Genomic DNA, 25,227 nt, shown 5'->3' with positions numbered 1-25,227 from the left:
CCAAGTGACCTTGGCAGTCCTGATTTACTCAGACAACTGCTGGCAAGATTCAGGGTTGAATCTGTCCCAGTGTCATAAATCCATTGGAGCTTTTAACAGCATGGGAGTGTGGGTAACACTGGTCTCCATCCTGACATCTCAGCTCTGCCAAGGAGATCACCATAGGTTTTTCTGTTTCAGAGGTAGAGAGACTGCAGTCACTCTGGGCAGTCAACAGTTCAGGTTTTCCCAAGCCATAGGTTTGCTTCACACTCTGCATCTAAATCAACCTGTGTTAACCTGAGCTCTTGAACACTCTTACAGTTAGGTCAGCTGTCTTCAAGAACCAGCCAGACAGGGAATTAAAGTCAATGGAAAAGTTCTGACATTCCGGGAATCACCATGAGAAAAAATTAAATATAGCCGTCTCTTTCCTGCAGACAAATAGGTTTTGGAGGTAGATGACCAAGAAATGAAATAGAAAACATTAACATCATTCCTCAAAGTCTCCCAAGGTGCATTTACAAAGAGCAGAGACCCTGTTATTTTGTGTTTTGTTCTGTTTGGATGTGTCTGACGTGTTTGTCTCCCAGCTCCAAGGTTCAGCCCAATCCCAGGTTCATGTGGTTGCAGCAGTTGAGTGGGGGCTGCAGGCAGCCAGGTGTGTGCACAGGGTCAGGGAGCTTCTGATGCACAGATATTTGGCTCCTGAGGATGTTAAATCTCTCAGCAAACACTTCAGCTGTGAGGAAGGCCAGGAGGTAAAAGAGAGCCTAATGCTTTCCCTACAGACTTTCTTGCTACCAGTACCAAGGTCTGCAAATCTGTGGTTCCTGCTTGCAGTTGCTTATTTTTTACACACACAATTTCCTGTTGTATTGGTCTTTAATGTACAGATGGTAACAAAATGTACAGAAGGTATAAATGAAAAAGTAAAGGAAAAACTCACCAATGGTGGTGCCTTGGCTGAAGAAGCTGGGGCAGTCCTCCCTGGTGAGCGATCTCCAAGAGATACTGCTTCAGTGGGAGTCAGCCCTTAAATGAGGTCTCAGAGGGGATGGAGTCAAGCTCCACCCCTCCCAGGAGCACAGCTACATCACTCTCACCTGTGCTCCCACAGCTGACCCCATACTTGCCTCAGCTGATTAATCAGAGGTTCAGGCTGTGATTACCAATCTCCCATACACCTGTAAATTACTGTTTTGAGACAGCAATCTTTAATCCTGAATTTTCTTCTATTCCATTTAGTTTCATTTTTTCTCTCATTCTCAAGTGGAAGAAAAAAATTGGAGTAAATGGTGCAGTTTCCAAATCAACTGTTTTTTCATGGAGGATCAGCTTATTATTTTAGAAGGGAAGGGAAGGGAAGGGAAGGGAAGGGAAGGGAAGGGAAGGGAAGGGAAGGGAAGGGAAGGGAAGGGAAGGGAAGGGAAGGTGGTTTTGGGGGGACAGCTGCAAAATTCTTAGACCATCCCCATTCCTCCATATCAGATGCTTGATGAGCTACCCCTGGACATGAAAAACCCCCTCTGAGAACAATCCAGGTCTGCATTTGACAGAGATTTTGGAAAAAGTAAAGACTAGACATGCTAAGGTACTGAGATGATGTAAGTTATATCACAGCTGACTGACAGCTGCATTTCCAACATCAATTATTATTGCAGTACTACTGTGGCTTCCATCTTGTACTCTTTAAGCTTCTGCATGCCTCAATTTTGTGTTCATATCTTCTTTATCTCAGTAACTAAAACAACATTTCTGTCCTCTCTTTTTCACTTCTATGTTTATATTCCCAGGGACCTATTTTGTCTGCCTTCCCTGTCCCTAATGCAGTGGAGTTTTGCTTATTCAAAGGAAGCAGTTCCCTCTCAGGCCAACCAATGAGCTTCCACATCAGGGAGAAAAGCATTTGGCCCCAGTACCTTGTTCCCTGCTGCTGGGCTGTGTCTGCATCACTACGAGCAGAGCGCTAGTGTGTTCAGTAACTTGACATCTCCACTGTGGCTTCTGGCAGCTCAGAGTAGCAAATATTATTGCTAACTTCATTTTTTTGCAGAACAACCACCACGAAGCAATGAAGCCTTTGGTGTTTCTTTTCTCTCTGCCTCTCCTGGTTACTACTCCAGGGTGCAGGGTCCTGTGTGCCAGCCAGATCTGCTGAGGCTTTTTTAGATCATTTTACAGGTTATTATACATATGTCTCTATTAAGGGCCATGGTGTTGAGGTCATGCTTCCTTAGGTTTGGTATTGCTTTGGTTTGGTGTCCTGTAAAGCAGATGACACACATCTTACAGTCCACAGAGTACAGCCCAGCTTGGCTGTCCTTGGTGGTATGTCTGAGAGCTTTGCCTGCAACCAGCTTTGGGGACATGCTGGTGGCTCTGATCCTTCTGTTTCATGCTGCTCTGCTTCGTGATTCAGAATGCAGCTTTGTGCTGCCCTGTATAGGTGACATATTAAGATGTACCCTAAGTTTGCTCAGGTATTTAAGCTTTCTGGAGTAGGAGTTCTCTCCTTTGCACAGGACTGAGACTGTGGAACCCAAATTTTGGGTGACGTCCTTAAGGAGAGGACTGCCCAGAGCCACATCCAGCCTGGCCTCGAATGCCTCCAGGGATGGGGCATCCACAGCCTCCCTGGGCAACCTGTTCCAGTGCTTCACCACTCTCTGTGTGAAAAACTTCCCCCTAATATCTAACTTAAACCTCCCCTGTCTCAGTTTAAGACCATTCCCCCTTGTCCTATCACTGTCCACCCTTGTAAGCAGCTGTTTCCCCTCTTGTTTATACGCTCCCTTCGAGTATTGGAAGGCCACAATGAGGTCTCCCCAGAGCCTTCTCTTCTCTAAGCTAAACAAGCCCAGTTCCGTCAACCTTTCCTCATAGGAGAGTTGCTCCAGCTCTCTGATCATCTTAGTGGTACAGAACAACCCAGCTAGGTGTGTGTGTCAGCTCTGCCCTTTCCTTCCTGCCCTGATGTGCAAAGCAAGGAACCATAGCCCTGGCCTTGTGTGTTCTGAAGCTGTACATGAAAATATGACCATGCAAACAAACCTTTGCCAAAGGCACATTGAGCATTCTCATGGCTGTGGCACTGAAATAATGAGAAGATTCGTGAAATTTAGCTGCGTGCTTGTTGTTGAGTTAAGCTGGTCTGAATGCATGATGACCAGGGCTATTGACGTAGCAGCCTGTGTCAACAGAAACTTCATATCATAGTTCAGTTCCATATTTGCACCCAGACTGCCATGTGATACTTGCTGTAAGGGCTACATCACTTAACTATCTTTGTGGCCTACCAAAAAAAGGAAAACCAAGAACTGGAAAATAGCCATAAAAAGATGAAAATCTGGGCTCTACTGGCAGAATAAGGGTGGGAGCTTGCATTATGTACTATGCTTGAATTATTTGCAGTAACTGCACCAAATTCCCTGATCTCTTAGGAACAATTTGTGCAGTTGTGGGAACATTAACATCTGCAAACCACTCAAAGGCAGGGTGCTCCAGCTGATAGGACCCTGGAGTTACTCCCTGATTTCTAAGCCTGTAGGTGCTTTTGTTGCAGATGTAGATGAGTTTCTCTGCAATCAAAGCAGAGAAAAGAGAGGGGTATTTAAAGAACAGCTGAGGTTCTCAGGTGGTGGTGTTCCTATATGCCAGGTTATTGAAAAGTAAAATAAAATGGTGAAAATGTTCTCTTGCAAAAAGCCTAATGGTAAAATCAAGATGAACCTGGTCACAGGAATCCTTGTGAAAAAAATCTAGCATCAGTGCCATTGAAGTACTGACCTTGTGCTTTATCCCTTGTATGACAAGTCCTTGTGAAGATGTGCTCTGAGCCCAAGTTGTAACACATTACTTTGGAAGACTTGTTTGTTTAAAAACGCAGTCCTGTGCCAGCTGAATCAAAATATGCCAGTTCTGAGGCACTGCTGGTGTTTTCTGGCCTTGGTCAGCAGCACATGGAACAGAGAGCTGCCTTTACTTCATCAGAAACCCAAGTAAGGGGCAGGGTGGCACCTCCTATTGGGAAATGGGACCTGAGAAGGCTTTATCACCTTTACACAATTATCTTAGTGGCTCTTATTTACAGTATTTCGGGGACTGTACATTTTAGGGACTATAATACTTACACTAGAAGCTGAAGGCAGACTGTCTGGTTCTGGATGTCTCCTGTATTTCAGTTTCTGGAGCTGGTCTGTAGCGTTGGCAGCAAGAAGAGAGACTACAACCCAGTACTCCTGCAGCCTATTGTTTAAGACCTACGTGCAGCTCTGAAGCAAAGCCATATGAAGACATCGTCATGCTGGTCTCATTCTAGTTTGAGACATCATGAAAGAAAATTAAATAAGGAGATGATACGAAAACTGCCTTACAAATTATCCCACAGGAGAAGTGCTGCAAATAAAATACATGAAGCAATTTCAAATCCATTAGCACTGGATGTGCTTTGAAGTTCCGTGTCTGATATGGAAATTTGTGGGCAGCTGTCCATGAATTGATAAAGCACTCCAAGCAGTGCTAGTGAAGCTGAGGCTGGAACAGCAACAGAGGAGCTGCACGAGGCTCTGATGCTAAGTATTCTCCATAATGACAAAGAAACAAAGATGAGGCTGGTAAATTAATGGCAATCCAAGATAACAAGTAGCAGTTGTTTCATGTGTGCTTATAGAAGGAACTAATCTGTTAAATGCAGAATTTAGAAGAAAGGATTAAAAACATTCTGTATTGCCAAGGGCTCCATCTGATTCATTCCAAAGGTATAATTGTCTTTCCTTTATAAAGCATGTGCTGTGGGACAGAGACCAAACTTGAGAGGTATGTGATATTATATATGCAATTACTACCTGGTTCTATGGGAAATGTTAAATTTAATATAACCTGTTTGTAGAAAAGGGGGTTTGAGAGCATCAGAGGAGGGTAATAAGATGAACTTTGGAAAGGAGAATGAAAGATTAGGGTGGGCAATGCTGAGTGAGGCTTTAAAGCACCAAACACTCCCTCATTCATATGACCAGGCGGCTGAGGCTTGGAAGCTTGCCTGGAGGTGGGATGCTGTTATGGACACTGCTGAGAAAATTCTGTACCAATTTGTCTCAGCTGAAGTTAAAAAAAAGCAAAATAGGCATCTGCTGACATACGAGCATAAGAACGTCGCCCACAGGATTTTAGATTCAATTTAAATGAATAAACTTGTCGTGGATTAAATAAACCAACAGAGCATATCTATACAGAATACCAAGATGTGCAGTTGCCAGATATTTTCTTTCTAATACAACACAGCTGAGGAAGAAGCAAATCAGCTTTGTCATGCTTCTAACTGCAATTGTGTAGACAGGAGCGCTTAACTTATACAGAATTTTATCACAGAAAGGAAAAAAAGCATCTATGCCTGAGCTGCATAGAAAATTGTAAGGATGCAAATGAGTAGGAAAAAATGTATCTGATTCAGATAGAAGGATATGGCCATGAAATATCCAGTTTCACCAAACTGTAAGTGAAGAAAGGATATGTGTGAAACAGGGGCGTCTGTTGGTATGAAACCTTCAAACCACTGATAAAACCCTTTGTAAGCTATCATTGATTTTGTTAAGTAAAAGCAGATTAAAGGTATGGTTGAAACTTTGCCTGTGGATAAGACTGCCTCATGGAAGGGCAGATCAGCCTGGTGTCTACTTACATGATGTCTTTTCTATTTGCCACGTCATATGCGGTTAGAGCTCTTGCTAGTGTCAGATGGCTGGCATGGAGAGGTGGCACTTTTAGCAAAAATACTGCGGTCTAAGGTTTGAAGCTTGAAAGGAGTATGCAAACAGATGCCTTTCGTGGTGTTAATTATTAGATATGTCTTCTTTCTATGCCAGTCAGTGTAGTATACATTCACACTCATTCCACTCTCTCTTCTGGGCCATGGCCACAAATGTTAAACTTGCTCAGAATATACTTTTGGTAGCTGATCTCCCCCACATGAGCTCTCTATGAGTGTGTTGGGTCAGCCAAGTTCTCAAAATGCCTCAATCTCCACGGACAGAAAGGCTCCAGGTGACTGATTCACATGTAGACATTTGGTCTGCAGACATCCGGAGTCAGAAGAGATGAAGGCTGCCATTCTCAGCCACATGGGATGGACTGTGACTCAGCACATTGTGTGAGTTACAAAGCAGCTGCCCTGTCAACAGAAAGAGGAGAGAAAAGAGCAGAAGGAAGGAAATTTGACTGCAAGTTCAAGTCCTTCCTGTAATTGGAGCACTGGGTGGTATGCAGCTGTATTCATTTTGCACTTTTTGTTTGGTTTTGTTAGATCTGTGGGTTTAGCAGGGAAATGGATTATGTGAATATGGAAATAATCTGATGAGATTGGTGAGGGAAAATGAAAGAGTGCCTTTGTTTCAGCAAAAATCATGTTATGTTGGAAACTAATATTGTGCATGCTACAGCAGAATTGCTAATATTTCTGTGGTAAAGACAATCATGTGACAGGTGGGTCTCTGTGAGAGAAAATGCCAGTGTTGTAGGAGTTACTGTAGGGGTTACAGAGATAACAGATCTTTGCTTAGTTAGTTTTGTGGTGCTAAATCACAGCAAGTGAGGGGGAAAAAACAAACCAGAGTACTTATGACAGTCAGGAAGTTCTAAATTGGCTAGAGAAACATCAGCATGACTGTAAAGCACCCACATCTGTGGTTGCTCAGTACCCAGGCCTTCAGGGTGTTCTCACTCTGTCTTACTGACATAGCATGAAGGAGGGGTTGTACCATGTGCTCCATTGTGATGATTGGAAATTGTTGTGGTGGGACAGGTGCTGGTACGGGGCTGGAGAGTGGAGCCATAGAGGGAGAACAAGACTGTAGTGGTCTCTTTTCCACTCCAGATAAAACTCAGATCCTAAGACTGTGTCATGGGATAAGGGGAAATGGTTTAGAATTGAAAGGGGGAGATTTAGATTGGTTTTAAGGAAGAAGTTTTTAACATTAAGGGTAGTGAGGCACTGGAACATGCTGCCAAGAGAGGCAGTGGCTGTTCCATCCTTGGAGGCATTCAAGTTCAGGTTGGACAGGACTATGCAAAAGCTGATAAATCTGTATGTGTCCCTGTTCATTGCAGGTGAGTTGGACAAGATGACTTTTAATTGTCCCTTCCAGCAAAAAAGCTTCTATGATTCTGTGACTGTGTGACAGATACCTGGGCCTCTCTTTGCTTGTCCTTTGGAAATGCGAGAGATATATTCCTGTGTGGTCAGGTTACGCTGGTGCTAATGAAGAGAGTACCCCTCCGAAAGCCTTTGTAGTGCTGGAAGCATCAAAACATTTCCCCTTGGGAAACAGGAAGTATTTTGAGAGGGCAGCTTTGATAATTCAAGGATTGGGAAACAGCTAGAAACAACAGAGCTTTGTGACTTTCTGAAGGGAAAAAGGCATGAGGAAGCACATGGTAGAAGTCTTTTAACTCAGAGCAGCCTAGCGAGGGTGGTAGTCATCATTTTCACTGCATTTTCCAATGCAAGGACTCCAGGCTACAAATTTTCAATGAAGAGTGGGGTCAAAACAAATAGAAAAGGTTTGACTAGTTACGCCAGAGTTAAACAAACTGTGGAAGGAGTGGCAATGGGGAGAAGTAGATGTTAGGTTGATGTGCTAGGGTGAAGTATTTTAGTTTTCTTCATTTCCCTTCCTACTTCAACTCTCAAGACCAGGAACAAACAACTCTTCTAGCAGTATTTGCCAGGGATGTGACAACCAGAATTACCCAATAGGTATTCTTCTTGTCATAGGTGCTGCTCTCTCTGCTTCTTCCTTCAGGCACCAGGTAGCTATCTCCAGAAGGCTTGGATCTCTGGGAGACCCCATGCCTGAATGACATTTCTTGGACAGGATGTCCCAGAATACGGCAAGGCAAAGACAGAGGTTGCAGCCTCTCTGTGGTTCTCCAGACTCCATACCAGCTTCAATTAGGTAGTGTAAGATGGTACCTGTCTGCCTCAGGGCCCTTGGTTTAGAAAGCAGAAGGAAAGGGGCTGTAAATATTTATAGCAAGTTGTAGTTAATTAACTGAGATCTCTTCTTCCATGTCAGTGCGTGGAAAAAGTTTATACAGTAGTTGTGTATGCAATCTATTCCAGTCCTTTTCAGTCAACAACTCCATTCTCAGGACTGAACTTATGCATTGGAAATGCAGTGACTTTCTCTGAGAAGTCTGAATTGCTGGAGAAAACAAAGGTAATAACTGATCGATCATAAATTAAAGAAATCTTACTTTAGAAAACTTCTTCGTTTAAGAATCTTGTCCTCTGTGCTCAGAATGGAGTAGTTTTAGCCTGAATCTGTTGTGATGTACCAAGATTATGCAGTCCTGTGCTAGCATTGACAGCTGAACTAGTTCATCTGCTCAGCACAGTAGTTATGAATTTTCAGCAAAATGCTTCTGCAGAGAGAAAAGGTGAACAAGGTGGTTCCTTTTCATCCTTGCTGTCCCACTAATAATCCTTCAAGCTCATAATGTGTCCCATTCATTTGTCTTTTCCAAGCATCACTGTCCTAACTTTTGTAGGTATCACTTGTCTGGAAACTTGGTCACATTGGTCACCCTCCTATGCACTCTGATAGTTGCTGCCATTCTCTTTTGGGAGGACCGTACAGAAAATGAAACCATGCTGCATACTAAAAATGTGTCTTTAGAGATGCACATTACTTCGTTCTCATCACAGAACAAACAGATGATGGATCCTTGGTCCACAAAAGGGACTCTCAGGCATCACTGCAGCATGAATAAAATATCTACATGATAAAAGCCCCACATGAATTTTTGCAATAAACCTCTCCTTTTGTTGTGCTTCACCCTTCCTTTCTGGAGTGTACGAAAGCCTCTGCCAGCTTTACATCTGAGTGGATCCCCTGCTGTCTGTTTTCTCATGCTTTACCCAAATTGTGCTCCTCATTGTTTCAACAAATGACATATCACCCAAGCTCTCCACTGCAGGCATGATGACACTGTTCAAACTAATTGTGATACCAATATAATGAAAACTAACCACACCTTTTGGCTATTCTCAACTACACTCTTTAATTAGCTCACCATGCTGTCAGGGGCTGAGCAAACAGCAGTGTGTAAACATGGGTGAGACACAGCTGCTTCTATAAGTCACCTGTCCAGGAACCAGGAAAGTGCTCAGCTTACGTAACCCTCAGCTAGGAGCTTGTCCAGATCTGCATCTTATCATTTTCATTTATTTCACTTCCAAACATAAGCAAGCCAAACCAAATTGCTGCACAGCACGTCTCTTCATAGAGATTAATACAGTTGAAATTGCCCACCGTCAAACTGAATTCACATCAGCTCCTCTGGGACCCCCCTTACAGTAAGGCCTTCAGTGGCCTCTCACACAGCCAGGAGACTGGCTTTTAGAGAATTAGGGAGATAAAATACCTAAGGCAAGATTACTACCATTTAATCTCATAAATTCTTGTCCACAGGGAGCAGCAAGGCATCGCTCTGCTGTCCTTCTTTGGATGGGTACATCAGGTTCCCCACAGTGGTGAACCAAGGACAGCTGGACCTGGTGGATGTCAGGCACCACGTGGGGTTATTCTTCCTCCTGAAGCTGGATCAGTGAACTAAATGCGAAACAAACTGCACCAGTGGTGGTTAAAATATCAGAGTTTTCAGAACCCATCCCTGCAGTGCTGCCTACTGAAAACTAGTGGGTCACATTCAATTCCCATAATCTTCTATACAGTGTGCAAGTTGGGCTGCGTTAACACTGGCACCCAGTGCCATCACAGCTGCCAGGGATCTAAGCCACACACAAGGGCAGGCAGGTATAGCACAAGATCCATAGGAAATGCACACTTCTCTGGGACAGAGAAGGGCGACCAAGTGGGATGTCCTGAAGAATCACAGATGGCACTGGCTGCCCCTCTTGAGGCAGGTTCCAGTCAAGGGAAGGGACTGTCCTGTTCTGCTCTGCTTGCTCTGCTATAGCCTCACTTGGAGCACTGGGTGCAGGTTTAGATGCCACGATATAAGAAGAGTAAAACTAGTAGAGTCCAAAGCATGGACTGTTCTATAGTTCAGTAGTTCTAGTTGAATTGCTCTCTTTGAACTCTTATTTCTGAACCTGGATCCTCTCCTGTCACCAGCTGTTTAATTGGAGAGCACCTACTTGGACATACCTTAAACCTTCTTCATCTACCCAAACTACTATGTCAGGATCTTATTTTGGCCCAAACTTATGTTTGGACCAAAGAAGGAGAAAGCAGCTCTCCACATTGAATTTGTAGGCAGGACTGGGAGCAAGTGGAGCTAAAGCCTGTTTTTGAGTTTTCATAAACATCCAAGTCTTCTCCATCTTCCCTCTCATCCTTCCTCCTTCTCCCTGCTGGGTAATGGCTCTTCCTCCTTCCTTCCTTCCTCTTGGCTCCAGCTCCAGACTCTTTCATTACTCCTGTAAACCAGTTCCAAATTGTCCAGAGATAAGGTAGCTCAGAGAGTACTGCTATAGTTGGCATAACATAAGCAGCAGGGACATGTCTGAAAGAAGAAAAGGGGACAGTGATGCCTTCACCCAGTCAGTGGGCTGTTGACTTCTGTGTGAAACCTCACGAATGAAAAATACCTTGACTAGATGGTGTGAATATATCCCTCTATGTTTTCTTAAGCACACAGAATGTCTGTGCTGGCTGGCCATGAGCTAAAACAGCCACACAGCTTAAAAAATCCCCAAACATTAAAAATAAATGTTGATATCCTTTACTATGTCTTTCTGATAACCTTTTTAGCCAATGTAGAGAGCACTTTCTGTTTGGAAAGACCCAAATTAACATTCATGATGATGTAAATCATTCCGCTTACCAGGAGATTAGTTGCAAAGTTACTGCACTGAGCAGTAAAATGACTTAACAGGCAACATGCTGCTGAGCGTCCTCTTTTTTGTGCTAACTGTATTAACTGTGCTCATTTGTTTACACCATTGTATAAATGGCATTTTTTGATATGTGAAATGGATTTACTTTCACAGAACTCTGCAGTGTACTGAAGCATGTATGTATTTCTGATGTGAGAGATAAAAGGATCAACTAGTTACCCCCTCTGTATTTGGTCAGCACAATGATGTTCAGTTGGTTTAATTAGGCTGACCAAGGCATTGCCTAAAATATGACCGTGCTTTGTCCCGAAGTTTACATACAGATTTCTCCAAGGACTAATGGAAATGCTGTATTTATTGCATTTCTGTGACAATGTAGAACATTGTTTTCTGTATGAATCATCTGCAGATTTTATATTATGCTTGCAAATGCCATAGTGAAATATGGAACTACATACATCTCCACATTGCAGATGAATAACCTGTAGTGCTGAAAGGATATATGACCGGTGTACTCACAGTAACATCAACATCACTACAGGGAGCAGATTTCATTCTGAACACAAGCTATGAATCCTGATACACCTGCATACACCATAACCAGTATAAGAATATAGGATCATAGCATAGGAACACAGAACTGAGTTAGGAAAGAACCTCAGGTGATCTCAAGTCCAACCTTCCTGCTTAGAGTAAGGGTGGCCATGAGCTCAGACCAGATTGCTCAGGACTTTGACTGGGCTTTGAAAACCTTCAAGGACAGAGACTGTGCAATCTCACTGAGCAGCTTGTGCTAACACTTAATTGTCTTCATCATTAAATTTGTTTTTAATACATCCAGGACTTACAGGGGGTGGTGATTCTGAATCCCTGGGGAATTGGCCTCCTGAGCTTTTTCTTGTGCCAATCCATTTCACCAGTAGTTTCACCCTAGCCAAACTTCCATCGCTTTCACTGAGGTATAGATGCACTGGGGAGAGTAATCTGTTCTGGCAAGGATTGAGACAATATATGCTTGTGGAGGAACAGAAAGTTTATCAGTCAGCAAACACTTGAACTACCTAAAAACCTGCAAATGGAAATGCATACTCTGTTTTGGCATGGTAACACTCCAGAGCATCAGACTGCTGTATTTCTGGAGCTGTTTTATGAGCCTAAATGTCATCTGTAATGTGTGCTGGTCCTGCCTGGCCATGGTGGCAGGGAGAACCTTCTCATGGCAGGAGGAGGAAAAATGTCCCTGTAAAGAAGGTCCATGAAACAAAAGGACCAAGTTTTGAAATGATTCACTAAGCAGTTAACTACACTTGCACATTCCAGCGCTTTGGAAAACCTTATCTAGCGTAAGAAGAGAGTCGTGAATAGAATTGTTTAAACAGCCTCGCCCACGTATTGCAGATATCTGGGTGAGTTAATCATAAACACTGGCAGAATCTCTGTGGTAGCCAAGAGAAGAAGAGTGGTGTCTTGCATACACTGGATGAGCTGCTGAAGGCCAGCTTGACACTGGACAACAGAAAAGCAAATGAGATGGAGGGAAAAAAGCCCAGGTGATGTATCTTCTATTTTTTCATTATCATTGACAGTGAAAATGCGAGACATCCTAGAGGGAGACAAAATGATGCTCAGAAATGCTTAAATACTTATAATGTTGGCAGCTTGTGTGAGTGCTTCATTTATGTCAACAAGTTTTGAACTCTTACAGCTTATCTTTAAGGAAAGACCATTAATTTCACTGAGTTGAAAGTGGGAGGAGATAAATTCCTCTTGTAATTCTATTTTAACGTGTCTTTAGTTTTCTGGTTTTTTTTGTTTTCCCTGTTTACTGTGTTTTGGAAGCATGGCATCTTTGGGATCACCCTGGCTCACAGTTGGTGTATATCAGCTTTGCAGTGCCATTTAAAGAACACAGTTTATTTGGAGTACTCTGGTTTGGGGCTTGAATGTGCAAGAGAACTCTCTGTAGCCACATCAATTGGTCTGATATGACTGATATCTCTCCCTGCAGTTTTGTAATTCTGTCTTGAACAAGTTAATAGTACATAAAAGCAGTGTGCCATGTTTCCTAGGTGTGTGCATACTTGATTTTACCCACTGAAAACTTTGATTCCAGTAGGATGCATCTGAGTGCAAAATTTGACACCTAAATCTTTCAGTACTTAGGTCAGCTTTTGGATAATAACCTTGGTTTCCTGAATTCAATCCGGTTGCCTAAACTGTGAAGTGCTTATTTGTCCCAAGAAAAGGATAGTGGCTTTTTTTTTTCTGAAAGAGAAGAGGGAAATACATGAGTGTTTGTACCTCTGGGTGTCAAAGTATTTTCTTGTTTCTACATTCTTTTGCAATAGAGCTGAATATAACACTAGCAAACAAATTTGTGCCCTTGCTGTAGCAGACTGAATGGAGAACACTGTCATGGATTTTGTAGAGTCACAATGGACTCAGGGATGTGGAACTGAGATCAAAGCTTGCCCAAAGTGCTTAGAGATGTTGCCTGAGAACTTAGTATAAATTAAGTGATATAATTAGTAAATGAATGATTTGTGTGAAATAAATTTTGCTTACTGACAAATTTGAATTTGTGCCTACCATAAGCTCTGGGACAACCACACAAGATTATGAGTTTGAAGAGAAAAAACATGCTTTATCTCACTTGCTGGCTTCCTTCATTGAAACAGACCAAGAAAACATACATAGAACAATTCTAGCATTAGCTCTGATAACATTTGTATCAACTTTTTTATTCCTTCTGATGAAACAGACTTGTTCTTCATTGGATGCCTGGGGCGTTGCTTTAGGCTGTGCACCAGAAAATTTCCAGGATCAGACTTTTTCAAGCTGGCTCTAAACAATTTATAATGGATAATGGATTGTTTTTCAAGGAGTCGATATATTTCATTTCAGTGGATGTGGTTGTATTTTATTTTTAAAAGAAACCATAGTTGTAACAGTGATAAGGGCTGTAAACAAGCAGTGCCAACACACATGGGAATCTGAGTAGTTCACAGGAAAATGTGAAATAGCGCAATGAAGTAAATACAATAAAAAAGAATTAATATCAGTTGCTTATTTGCTGCAAGACAAGATGTTCATTTCTTACATCGCTCTGTCTGACATCACAAGATTTTTAGTTTGAGGATACTGAAGTATTTGCTATTTCATTCACTTTGTGCACTGCTATCGTAACTACGGAAATGATCCCAGTTTTGATGGATGGTAGAAAATGTGGGTAATATTAGAGCTGACATTCTATATATTGATCCTGATTTTATCACAAATACAGTTCTGGGACAGCTCTAGAGAAATAAGTAATTGGTTCAGGGATTACACCCACACACCTCACAGCAGAAATTGGTCTACTGAGAATAAACATTGCAAATTATGAAGGTGCAAATGACCGATTTTGTTATTATTATTTTTTTTTAATGCACAACTGTTATAAACGGGACCCCAAATCCTTTGACAATGGAAAGAAAAGCACATTAATTTCCACTTGAAATCTCTTTGCCACCCCATAGTCTGTACATTATGGATTATCATCTGCACAGATACTGAGGATGAGAAATGGGAATATAACCAGGGAAGATTTTGTTCTGTCAACCTGTATATTAACAGCACAACCTAATCGTCGTGTGTGGCATGAAATGAAAACCTGCTGGGGCTAAGATGTGTTGGCTTATTTATCAGGATTGGGACAATGTTTTTAGCACCTTAGGGCTCTGATTCTCATTGTTCTAGGTTGACCCCTCCTGACTTGGTGAGTTGCATTCAACTAAGGGCTCTGGATAGTCTCAGTGCTTGTGGGTAGGCTCAGTTCAGCATGATCTCAGCCACTAAATGTAAAAGTCGGTGACACGTGAAAACCCTGAGTGTTCAGATATAGAGCTCTGAGCATCAGGCTGTTGCTTAAGATACTCTTAATTCAGGGTGAGCCATAAGCTATGGTCACTGGTATTGCTTGCTGGGAAGGGTGAAGCCAGCTTGAGAGTTGTATGATGCATCTCTGTAGAAGTAGCTCTTGATGTTAAGCCTACAAATAGCGCAGAAAACCACTTGCTAGGCTTTTTTTACCTACCTAAAGTGTGGTGACTTATGTGGTCCAGAAATGTTTTCTGCCAAGAAACATAAAATTAACTCAAGTACCTATGGAACTTTTTTTTTTTGCCTCAAGAATGCAGAAAACGTACCCTTCCTTCTCTTCCTCCCAGGTGCTTTCTATCCCTTTTCCTGCATCAGGGTGATGCGAAGACACTGAAGAACAAGCTGGCGCCTCCAGCCAGTGACCTGTTAAGTCTAGGGCAGTAAGAACCAGGTTTCAGCCTCTTTTCATATGAAAGTCACTCTGGAAGACTTGTTTCCTGGGGCCTGAGGTGTTGTTCTCGTGTGTTTTTTTTTTAAAGCTTCACTTTTACAGATGTCAAAATCAAAGCCAAGCAATTTTTTACTCTTAGGACTTGGCTCTTGCTACCTTCAGAGATGAGGTGCATTTTTTGGGCATATTACTACAGTTTCTAAACTACACAATCTTTCTGGTTACAGTGTGTATCTTAAAAATTGATGTTTCTGGTTATGCGGACAGAAGCCGTGAAAAAGCTTGAAAAAAGCAATCAAAATATCCTTTTATCCAATTGGCAGACGCAGCCTGAGCTTGAATACACACACTCTGCCTCTGCCTGCAATTCTGTACTTGTATACTCTTAGAAAATAGGAGGCAATTTGATTGAATTTTGCCTGCAATAGCAGACATTTAGGTTAAGCTAAGTTTCTTGGTGTTTCCTGCAGTTAGTGGTCTGTTCTCACACAAACTCATTTGCATCTGAACCCTGTTCTCATCAGCTGTATCTCTTGCAGCTGTAGCTCAAGGCTTTTCCAAGCACTGATATACCGCTGGCTTGCAGGTGAACTATTTCAGCCAGCACCATAAGAAATGTTGCCCTTCTATAACTGGGTGGAAAAAGATGCATCCTTCTGAAAAGGATCCTTCTTTACAACTTCTTGAAAGGAGGTTGTAGTGAGGTTGGGGTCTCCCTTTTCTCCCAGGTCGCAATGATAGGGGAGATGACGGCTTCAAGTTGCCCCAAGGGAGGTTCATGTTGGATCTTCTCAGAAAGAGTGATAAGGCATTGGAACAGGATGCCCAGGAAGGTGGTGGAGTCACCATCTCTGAAGGTATTGAAGAAAAGAATAGATGTGGTGCTGAGAGACATAGTCTAGAGTGGTCACAGGCATGGGTTGATGGTTGAACTAGATGATCTCAGTGGTGGTTCCAGCCTTGATGATTCTATGATTTTGTGAAAAGCTACAGAGCTCTGGCCTGTATTTCTGCTGTACATAGCAGCTTCCTGCGGGGCAGAGATGCTGGAGGATGGCCTCAGCACCAAAAGCACTGTTGTGTTGTCACTTTGCCTCTCCCATCACTCCAGCAGATGGTTGTTTGTACTGGGGATTTGTCAGTGGCAGAATATTAAAGGATATAAAAGAGAGACTTGCTATAATGCATTGATTGTGACAAAAACCAGTAATCCTTTCTAAAGACAAAAATAGTGTTCACATCTCACTGTTGTTTTTTTTTTAACATGCTTTAACTATGTCCCAGATAAGCCTGCCTTTTGGGCCAGCAGATAGGAACAATAGCTATAACTTACAGTCTAACCTCTGTAGGAGCATTAATTTTTCAGTTCTCTGATCTTACTGTCTTTATAAATGAATTTATGCTTGCCCTTGCAAAGTCCTCTGAAATCCTCAGAAGAAAATATTGCTAGTTATTATCAGATAGATATTTTTGCTTCATTACAGTGGAGTACATTTAAAACAAACAAGAGGAAATGTACCCTGAAAATAGCTTATCACAACAGAAAGACTCTAGGAAGCTGAGTGGGACTATTCACCCTGTTAATTGCAGGTGGATCCAAGGATCTTGCATTAGGATCCAAGCTTCTTGCATTATTACTGCTGGGGTGGATTCCTCCTGAGAACAGTTCACATAATGCCGTGTAGTGGCCCAACCCAGCAAGCAGTTCAGAACCACATGGGTACTCACTCACTCTTTCCAGGTGAGACTGGGGAGAGAATCAGAGGAGTGCAAGATGGGTGTCATGTGTGCAAGCAGAGCAAAACAAGGAGTTCATTTGCTGCTTCCCACTGACAGGCAGATGTTAAGCCACTTCCAGAAGTGTAGGGCTAATCATGTGTAACCATTTATTGGGTAGACAAGCACCACTGCTATGAACGTCTCCCCTTCTCCTTTACCCCAGCTTTTATTGCTGAGCATGATGTCATGTGGTGAGATATCCCTTTGGGCAGCTGACACGTAAGAGCTGCACACCTGATCCTTTTCAAAGAGCTTAATTCCAGGATATTTCTTTTTCCTTCTTCCTCTCCTCTCCTCGACAGGCACCTCACCAGACTACGTAGATAGCTATTTCTGAGCAGCCATTTCCACACTGATATAAACAATGCTAGTGGCAACTGCTGGAGTCTGATTGCTTCTAAACACCTAGAGAAATGCCACAGGAACCAAATGTGCTCGTTGTTGATGAAGGTGACTCATAGCCCAGAAGTGCAGGCTCCGTTGAGTTGCACCTTGTGAAGGCAGGGTGCCTTCAGGGATGATGATGGGAAGCAAATATTGAGACATAAAGATGTTTATTTGAGGCACTAGTGCTTTAGTCATCTTAAATAGCCTTTGTTTGAACAGTTTTTTTTCTAGCTCCAGTGAAATAAAGGATACCGATGAATCATAGAATCATTAATGTTGGAAAAAATGCTAAGATCATCTAGTTCAGCCATGAATGATGTTACTGATGTTGTTGGCTATGGTAGAAGTAAACAGAGGAGATGTTTGTCTGGGAAAACTTTGGATCCTCTTTTCTGCAAGATACAGGAGATGGGAAGGCAGTTTTTTGGAAGGTAGACTGGCTGCATACTTTCTGTTTACAAGCAAATGGAAGATAAATTTCTGTGATACCGATGGAAACTGTCTTTCATCCTGGTATAAAGAGGCTTGGTATCATTAGTGTGAAGCACAATGACATGTGCTGATCATCATTAACACCTTGAGTAGCACCTTCAGTGGGATTCCTGCAACTGACCAAGGTGCCCCGTGGCCTACAGGGAGCCTTTGGAAGACCACATTGCTTTGTCTTTTGCAGTGCTCTAAAAATAATTGCTCGGGATGATATTAGATTTTTCTCTCTTCTGATTAGCTCCCAATCAGAAGAGGAAGGAGGTGTTTTTTTTTTTCAGATTAGCAGAGCACAAGCTATCCAGAGTGGATCTCACCTCACCCATAGCGACTGCTGTCTGATCCTGGACAGAATTACTGTATGGTCCTTTCTTAAAATGCTCCATTTAAACTTGGTATCTCTAGCATGGCTAAAGGCAGCAGCTGCTCTCTGACCTTCAGTAAATATAAATCTGTTGTAAGGATAACCCCCTAAAATCATACCGAGGATTAATTTAAAGTAGTGCAGAACAAGAGGTAATTCTGGAATAGCTGTTATGATCTAGCACTTCACAATTCCACCAAGCCAGAAAGTAATGAATTCTTAGCACTTTAAGAGAAGTGGAATATTCATCCTGCTTCAAAAAATACGAGCAATACCTTCTACTAACATCTCAATCTGGGAGCGGCTTTCCCTCTGCTTTGTTACTTGTTTGTTCTAGGGCTAAAGTAGGCACTGCAGGAAAGAACAAAAGACAGAATTAAGGAGTTTCTGAACAGTGTTGATACTTCATGGCTACTTGGAAGAGAATCTCTCCATCTATGTAATCAGTTCAATGCTAAGCACTTTCCGCAGCAAATATTCTGGTTTTGTCTCGTTGCCAAAAAGAATACATTCGGGATTGATGCTTCCCTTCTGAAAAGCTAATGGTGATGTTCCAGTGCTACCGACATGCCCATGAAATCATAGAATCATAGAATTGTTTGAGTTGGAAGGAATCATTAATCATCTGGTCCGACCCTCCTGCAATGAACAGGAACACCTACGGCTCAGACAGGGTGCTCAGAGCCCTGTCTAGCCTGACCTTGAGCGTCTCCAGGGACTTAGTATCCACCACTTCTCTGGGCCACCTATTCTAGTGCTTCAAAACAGAAGCATCTTTGCAAATGCCACTGCTTAACTGCTGTCCCCGGGTTATTTTGCATCTACGTGGAAGAGTGATGAAGCAGCCAGCAGTTTGTGTGTTGCAGTTCTGGGTGATGTGTCCTAACAGCTGTGTGCAGGGCACTGTACTGAGCAGAAAGCAGAGCAAGGGTTCCCCATTATGGGAGTGATCATGGCTCTACCTTTGGGACCAGCAGGGTTTGGTACAAAACAGAGCAGCCCTACAGATGTTTTGTATCCATGTTCCACGCGGCCTTCAAAAACCCGGAATGTCTGCATGGGTAAGGGAAGGAGAGGAGTTAAATCACTTGTGGTTTAGTCTCCGACTTGTCAAGAAACTTCTTTCTAATGTGAGGCTGATCCTACAGCCACATTCAAACCTTATATCATACTATGTGCTAAAACCACCCAGATGGGACTTATTATTCCTCTTCCTTTCAGCTCCACAGTAATTTGCTGACAAATCTTGCTAACAGCCTTTGGAAAGTTGAAGATTAAGTATGTTTGGAGTACTGTAAAATAACAAGTCCCAGGGGAAGAGCAGGGTGTGCAGCTGAGCTGCAAAACACAGGCCTGAATGCTGAGAGCAGGGCTCTGAGCTGCACTGTGCAGTGTGACCACAGTGCTGCACAAACTGGTAGGTGGGAGGGAAAGCAGGGGGCAGGGATGTGGAATTGCAACTGCTGCCTGCTGTGTGGTGTGGCTGGGATCACAGCTCAGCCCTCCTGAGCACCCCTGTGCGCTTCACTATGTTCCTCCTAAAACTAAAATTACTAAGACAGTAAGTGCAAGAAGATTGCACCACACTCACTGAACCCACATAAACATGGGTTCAGCGCTTCTACTCTGGTTCTGTATGGATGCTTCCATATCTACGCTTCTCTCCACCAGTGATCAGCTCTGCAGCACATCTTATAAAAGTCAAACACTGCTTTTTCTACTGGGCTCCATCAAACCTCTTTACTTGCTATCAAGTGGATCATTAGCTGCATGTCTGTCTGGAGTTGCTTCCTCAAAAATTACAACGATCTCATTTATGAGGCCACTCAGTCACTGAGATAACTGTGCCAATTTATACCTGCTGAGCAAGGGGCCTATTTGAACTTCTTGATTTTTCTAACAAAGTCTTGCTTTCTCTCAAATAACATTTTTCCCCCCGGCACATTGAGGACTCCATAGAATCAGATGATTTATGGTTCTTGCTGTTTGCCATGCCACATAAGGAGTCAGCCCCTATTTATAGCTTCCTTCATTTGGCATCTCTGTACAAGTTTAGGTCCTCGTGGCTCTGTCCAGGTCAGACAGAGCAAAAGGTGCTGGGTCTCTCTGAGTTTCAAAGGCAACTAAGGGCAATGTTCCATACTCATTAGAGAAACTCAAAATAAAACTTTCTGATTGCTGAGCTCCTCCAGTAGTTGCAAGCGCCACACTGTTCAAGGGAGTCTTTCTTTTGATGCACCAACCCATTGCTATAAATACTGCAGTTCAGACCACAACACTACTCAAACATTGCTGTAGACTCCTGATCCTCTTTCCAAGTGACAAATATTTTACGTTCATTGATTGAACAGACTACCTAATGCTACATAACTTTGTGGATGTGGCAGGTGTAAGGCTGGAAGCAGACTGCACTTCCATCTTGACTATCTTCTTACTCCTTCCCTTTATCTGGAAGCCTGACTTAGCTCAGGACTGTGCTGCTTATTTGTGAGAAGAGGGGCTGAGTCACTCTTTTTAACATATTGACTATTATAAAGCTACCCTTATGTAAGCTTTCTATTTCTTTACAGTCCAAACCCCCACCTTGGTTTATCAAGCATCTCAGAGTAACACCTCCTTTGTAAATAAAAGGGAGTTTTCTGTTCTCACATTCAGTAAATAAAATTTTAAAAAGACTTAAACTCAGTGTTTTCTGTAGCACAGTTTAGTGGCAATCAGCTTGCCTCATGACACAGAGCAGATCAGGGCCTCGTGGTACAACAACTTTTCATAGAATCATAGCATAGTATGGGTTGGAAGGAACCATTAAGATCATCTACCTCCAGCCCCCTGCTATAGGCAGGCACACCTCCCTGTAGGCCAGGTTGCTCAAAGCCCCATCCAGCCTGGCCTCGAATGCTTCCAGGGAGGGAGCATCCACAGCCTCACTGGGCAGCCTGTTCCAGTGTCTCACCACCCTCCTGACACATCTTGGATGTGTCAAATGCAGAATCTCTTCCTGATATCTACTCTGAATCTACCCTCTTCCAGGTTGAAACCATTTCCCCTCATCCTGTCACTACATGCCCATATAAAAAGCCCCTCCCCAGCTTTCCTGTAGGCCCCATAGGTACTGGAAAGCCGTTATGAGGTCCCCTTGGAGCTTTCTCTTATCCAAGGTGAAGAGTGCCAGCTCATTTTTACACGGGCAGACACCGATAGGACACAGAGTAAATTCTGGTGACGTTTTTCACTGCTCTTGATATAACAGGTAGGGGCAAGGGCCCTACTGTGTTTGGGACCAGACATCTACACAGACACAGCTCTGGAGATGCTTTAGTTTCACTAGTGAAGACAGACAAAGTGTGAGGAGTGAAGAATCATCAGCACAGCAGTCATGCTGGAAGGAAACATCACAGAGTGATCCCAATAATTCAGCATTTACCTTCTGGATAGCAACCATCATTTTTTAGTGATCAATAATAAGAGCATAGCTCCTAGGAGAGAACTCACCATTGCACCAGGTACACTGCAAACACAGATTTATTTCATTGCATGTCTAGATGTGTATGGAGTCTGCTTCTGCCCTTTTTGTTGCACAGTAGCCTTGAAATGTAAACTTTGGGAAGCATGAGCAGGAGATGCAGCTGGAAGCTGGAAGCATAGCAGTAGGAGACATCTTCAGGGAGCGTTGTGGTAGGAAAAGAGGTAACAGTTTTACTGTAAAAGAAGGGAGATTTAGATGAGGCATTAGGAAGAAACTCTAGTGGTGAGGCATTGGCATAGGCTGCCCAGTGAAGCTGTGGATACCCCATTCCCAGTGCTGTTCAAGGCTAGATCTGATGGGCTTTGGACAGCCTGGGCTAGTGGAAGGTATCTCTGCCCATGGCACAGGATTAGAACTAAATGAGTTTTAAGGTCCCCTGAAAATAAAAAAAAAGAAGAACAGATAACATCTATTGCAAGTAAGTGAAATGATCTTGTGTTGGTACCAAATCATTACTGAATCCAGCCATGCAAGGGAAATGTTGCTGGAAGTTAAGCAATGAAAAGTCTGCCTGGACTAGATGAGCTACCAAACATGCTCTCATACCCTTATTTAGTACAGCTTTTGCTATTTGTTGTTGTTGTTGTTGATGTTACTAAGCCTGTCAGGGGAATTAGATAGTTAAAGCAACAGCAGCCGACCAGGACAGAGAACATCATCACTCCAGTTTAAGTCCTGTGCTGCTGGTGATTTCTGTTATCATTAGTATTTTTTATATTGGCTTGTTTGGGGTAGAAACAGAAAGAAAGAATATGAGAGAAAAGGAAAAAAGGAGTCAAGAAAAATACAGCAATAAAAAGATGGAGAAAGAACTTGAAGCTAAACACAATCTTCAGAAGGAAGAATAAAAAATAATAACTAAAAAAAGCATTTTCTGCCCCACTGGTGAAAAAGAAGGACAGGATTGTGTGAGACAGCTGACTTAGGAAGCATTTTTCCTCCTAGGGAACTGCAGAACAAAATAGGTCTTATGCATCTTTAAACTGTTCTCTGTAAGGACTGGAGCATGGCCAAGAGGAAGTGTCAAGGAAGCAGTTGTATATACAGGATTGGAGGAAGGAAATGTGAGTAATTTGTTAAGGTTAGTAACTAAAATTGGCATGTATTATTAACTGGGGAGGTGGGGGGAGAAGAGCAGGGAGACACAATCCAGAGCCCTTTATGTTGGGCTGAAATAAAAAGTCAGGAAAATCACAGGTGGAAAATGGAGAAAATGAAGTTCTTATTTAATGGAGAAAATGGATTCTTATTTAATTACAGCAGAGTATAAATACATAGAAAGTTCAAAGAAGACTAATGTTCCAGAGGGTGATAGCTCAGTCTGGAAGCCAGCCCCTTCAAAGGTCTCTTGGTGAGGCACTAAGGCTGATGTTCTTCTAGCTCAGAGCTGTTGGAGGAGAACAGTGTGTGGCTTGCTGGCTTCTCCTGCAGATCTCCCCAGAGCAAGAGTTAATGTTTGCATAGGGAAAAGTCTTTGTTCCGGTTCAGTGTTTACCAACTGGAGTGACCAGGCACAAGGTAGATGAGTCTGAGATACATATGTAAGCTTGGAGAGCCTGTTCGCAATGTAAGAGGTAACAGCTGGAAGTATAAAAAAGCAGGATGGAGCCCACAGTGGTGGTACCTCAGGCTTACAGGTATGTCTGATACTCTGGGGGAACTTTTCCAAGGGTTGATTTTAATTCAGCTGGTTGCTTTTCAAGTATTCTTCCAGAAGGAAAATACACAAATCCTCTTCTTCGTGTTTATCTGCTCATGCCAAAAGTGATTATTATTGCCTCTCTTCATATATTCCACGCTGTCTTGTGCTTTATCACTTGTACATGCATGAAGTCAGGGTACTGACTGGCTGGCATTTGCAGAGAGCCTGAGTTGTGATGCACAGTTCAAAAATCTGACTTGTATTTGTCATGAGTGTGTTCAAATATGCCCCGTACTTCCCCCTCCAGGCCATTTTTTCAGATATTCTGGGTATAAGTGTCTAAGGAAATACACTTTAATTAACACACCAAGAACATGAGAGCAACTGGGTCAAATTTTAAGTCTCCTTCACATCAGTTTCATTTTCCCAAGAGGGAAAGAGAGAGAATACGTGGCAAACGAGTCTGTCAGACTGGTATAAGCAAATGATCCTGTCCTCAGCAGTTGCGTAGAGTCAGGGAGTCTTTTTGAAACACCCCTTCATCTGTGATTAGGTGGTACAATGGTACAGCAGATTCAAGAACCTAACCAAGAGCACATTGGTCACGGGAGGCAGCACTAATTGGGATAAACTTGCTTTCCTGGTCAGATGTGCTCAAAGAATGCACAATTTTTACACTATCAGCCTTTACACCTGATTGGGTATAGTGCTGGCAGAAGCTTATATGGTGTGCTTTGATCATTTTGACAGAAGTGCAGTAATGAACCTCACAATTCAAATCTAGAATGACTTCCATCTGATTCAGATCTGTGTTTATGATATCATGTGGAATCACAAATGCTTTAGAGGCAAAATGGCACTTGTTCCTTAAGTCCATCCTGATGATACCCAGCTTGCTTTCCTGACTGATGCTGCACTCTGAGCTGCTCATATCAGAGACCATCAGCGATGACTCCATGACCACCTCTGTGGAGCCGAATGCCAGCTCTGTGTTCAGTGCCCCACATGCTTGCTTTTTTACCTCAGTATACCACCTTAAAGCACAGGTTGTCATCTCTTTTCCTGGCTGAATAAACTCTTCCAGGAGCCTTTGCCACTCTGCTGTGTTTTCTGAACATTTCTGAGTTTTGAGTCATTTTTGAGAGGAGCTATTCAAAACAGCAAGCAGTAGCCAGAATGCAATAATTTAGTGGCATACAACACAATCATATTTTAAGCTCAATTTTTACAGTTCTTAATAGCTGATTTCACCTTCTGACTGTTGCAGTGCACCAAACTGAAGTTTAATATGGAATTATTGGCAGAGATAGCACAATTTCTTCCCTGAGTAGTAATGGCTAATTTAGAGCTTATTATGGTATGTAAGATTTAGTGTATAACTAACACGGACCACACAATTGTCACCTTGCAGTTTTGTTTTTGCCCTGATAATGACAAATTAATAGTTCAGGCAAGGTATATAATTCCTTAGTATCAGATAGACGGGAAAAATAAGGAGTTGAGGATCTGAAAGCAGTGTGTATACCAAGACTGGTCTTTAAATAGCAGCTCGTCAGGTAGGATTGTGGATTCACCCTCTTGAGAACTTGAAGGTTTTCAGTTTCAAATCCATGAACCTGTCAGATGTGAAATAAGCAAGTTAAAAGCCCAGGGCTATGGGCTGTGAAAGAACAGCAACAGAAATAATTGATCTGGGCTGAAAGAGAGTCTCATTACTGTATCAGTGTAAAATATCTGACAATATGTTGTGTGAAACAATCCTGCCATGGCAAAAGAGATAAATTAAACAAATAAACAGACAATGTCTTTGATTAACTTTCCGTGATCCTGAGAGGAGAAAGCATGAAATAAATACACCATTAACTGCTCACTGAGGTGTTTCTTGCTTTGT

General features: G+C 42.6%; 1 protein-coding gene across 1 annotated transcript in view; it reads left to right on the top strand.

The window, feature by feature from the left end:
- Positions 1-12,303: 12,303 nt before the first annotated feature.
- FER1L6 (fer-1 like family member 6) overlaps positions 12,304-25,227 on the top strand; it is a 76,293-nt gene continuing 63,369 nt past the window's right edge. The window contains exon 1 of the mRNA XM_072330651.1: positions 12,304-12,390. Coding sequence (XP_072186752.1) covers positions 12,371-12,390 — 20 coding nt within the window. The 5' untranslated portion in view covers positions 12,304-12,370. The remainder of the gene's footprint in view (positions 12,391-25,227) is intronic.

The sequence above is a fragment of the Excalfactoria chinensis genome, chromosome 2 (genome assembly GCF_039878825.1).
Source record: "Excalfactoria chinensis isolate bCotChi1 chromosome 2, bCotChi1.hap2, whole genome shotgun sequence".
Taxonomy (NCBI): Eukaryota; Metazoa; Chordata; class Aves; order Galliformes; family Phasianidae; genus Excalfactoria; species Excalfactoria chinensis.
This window is presented reverse-complemented; position numbering and strand designations above follow the sequence as displayed.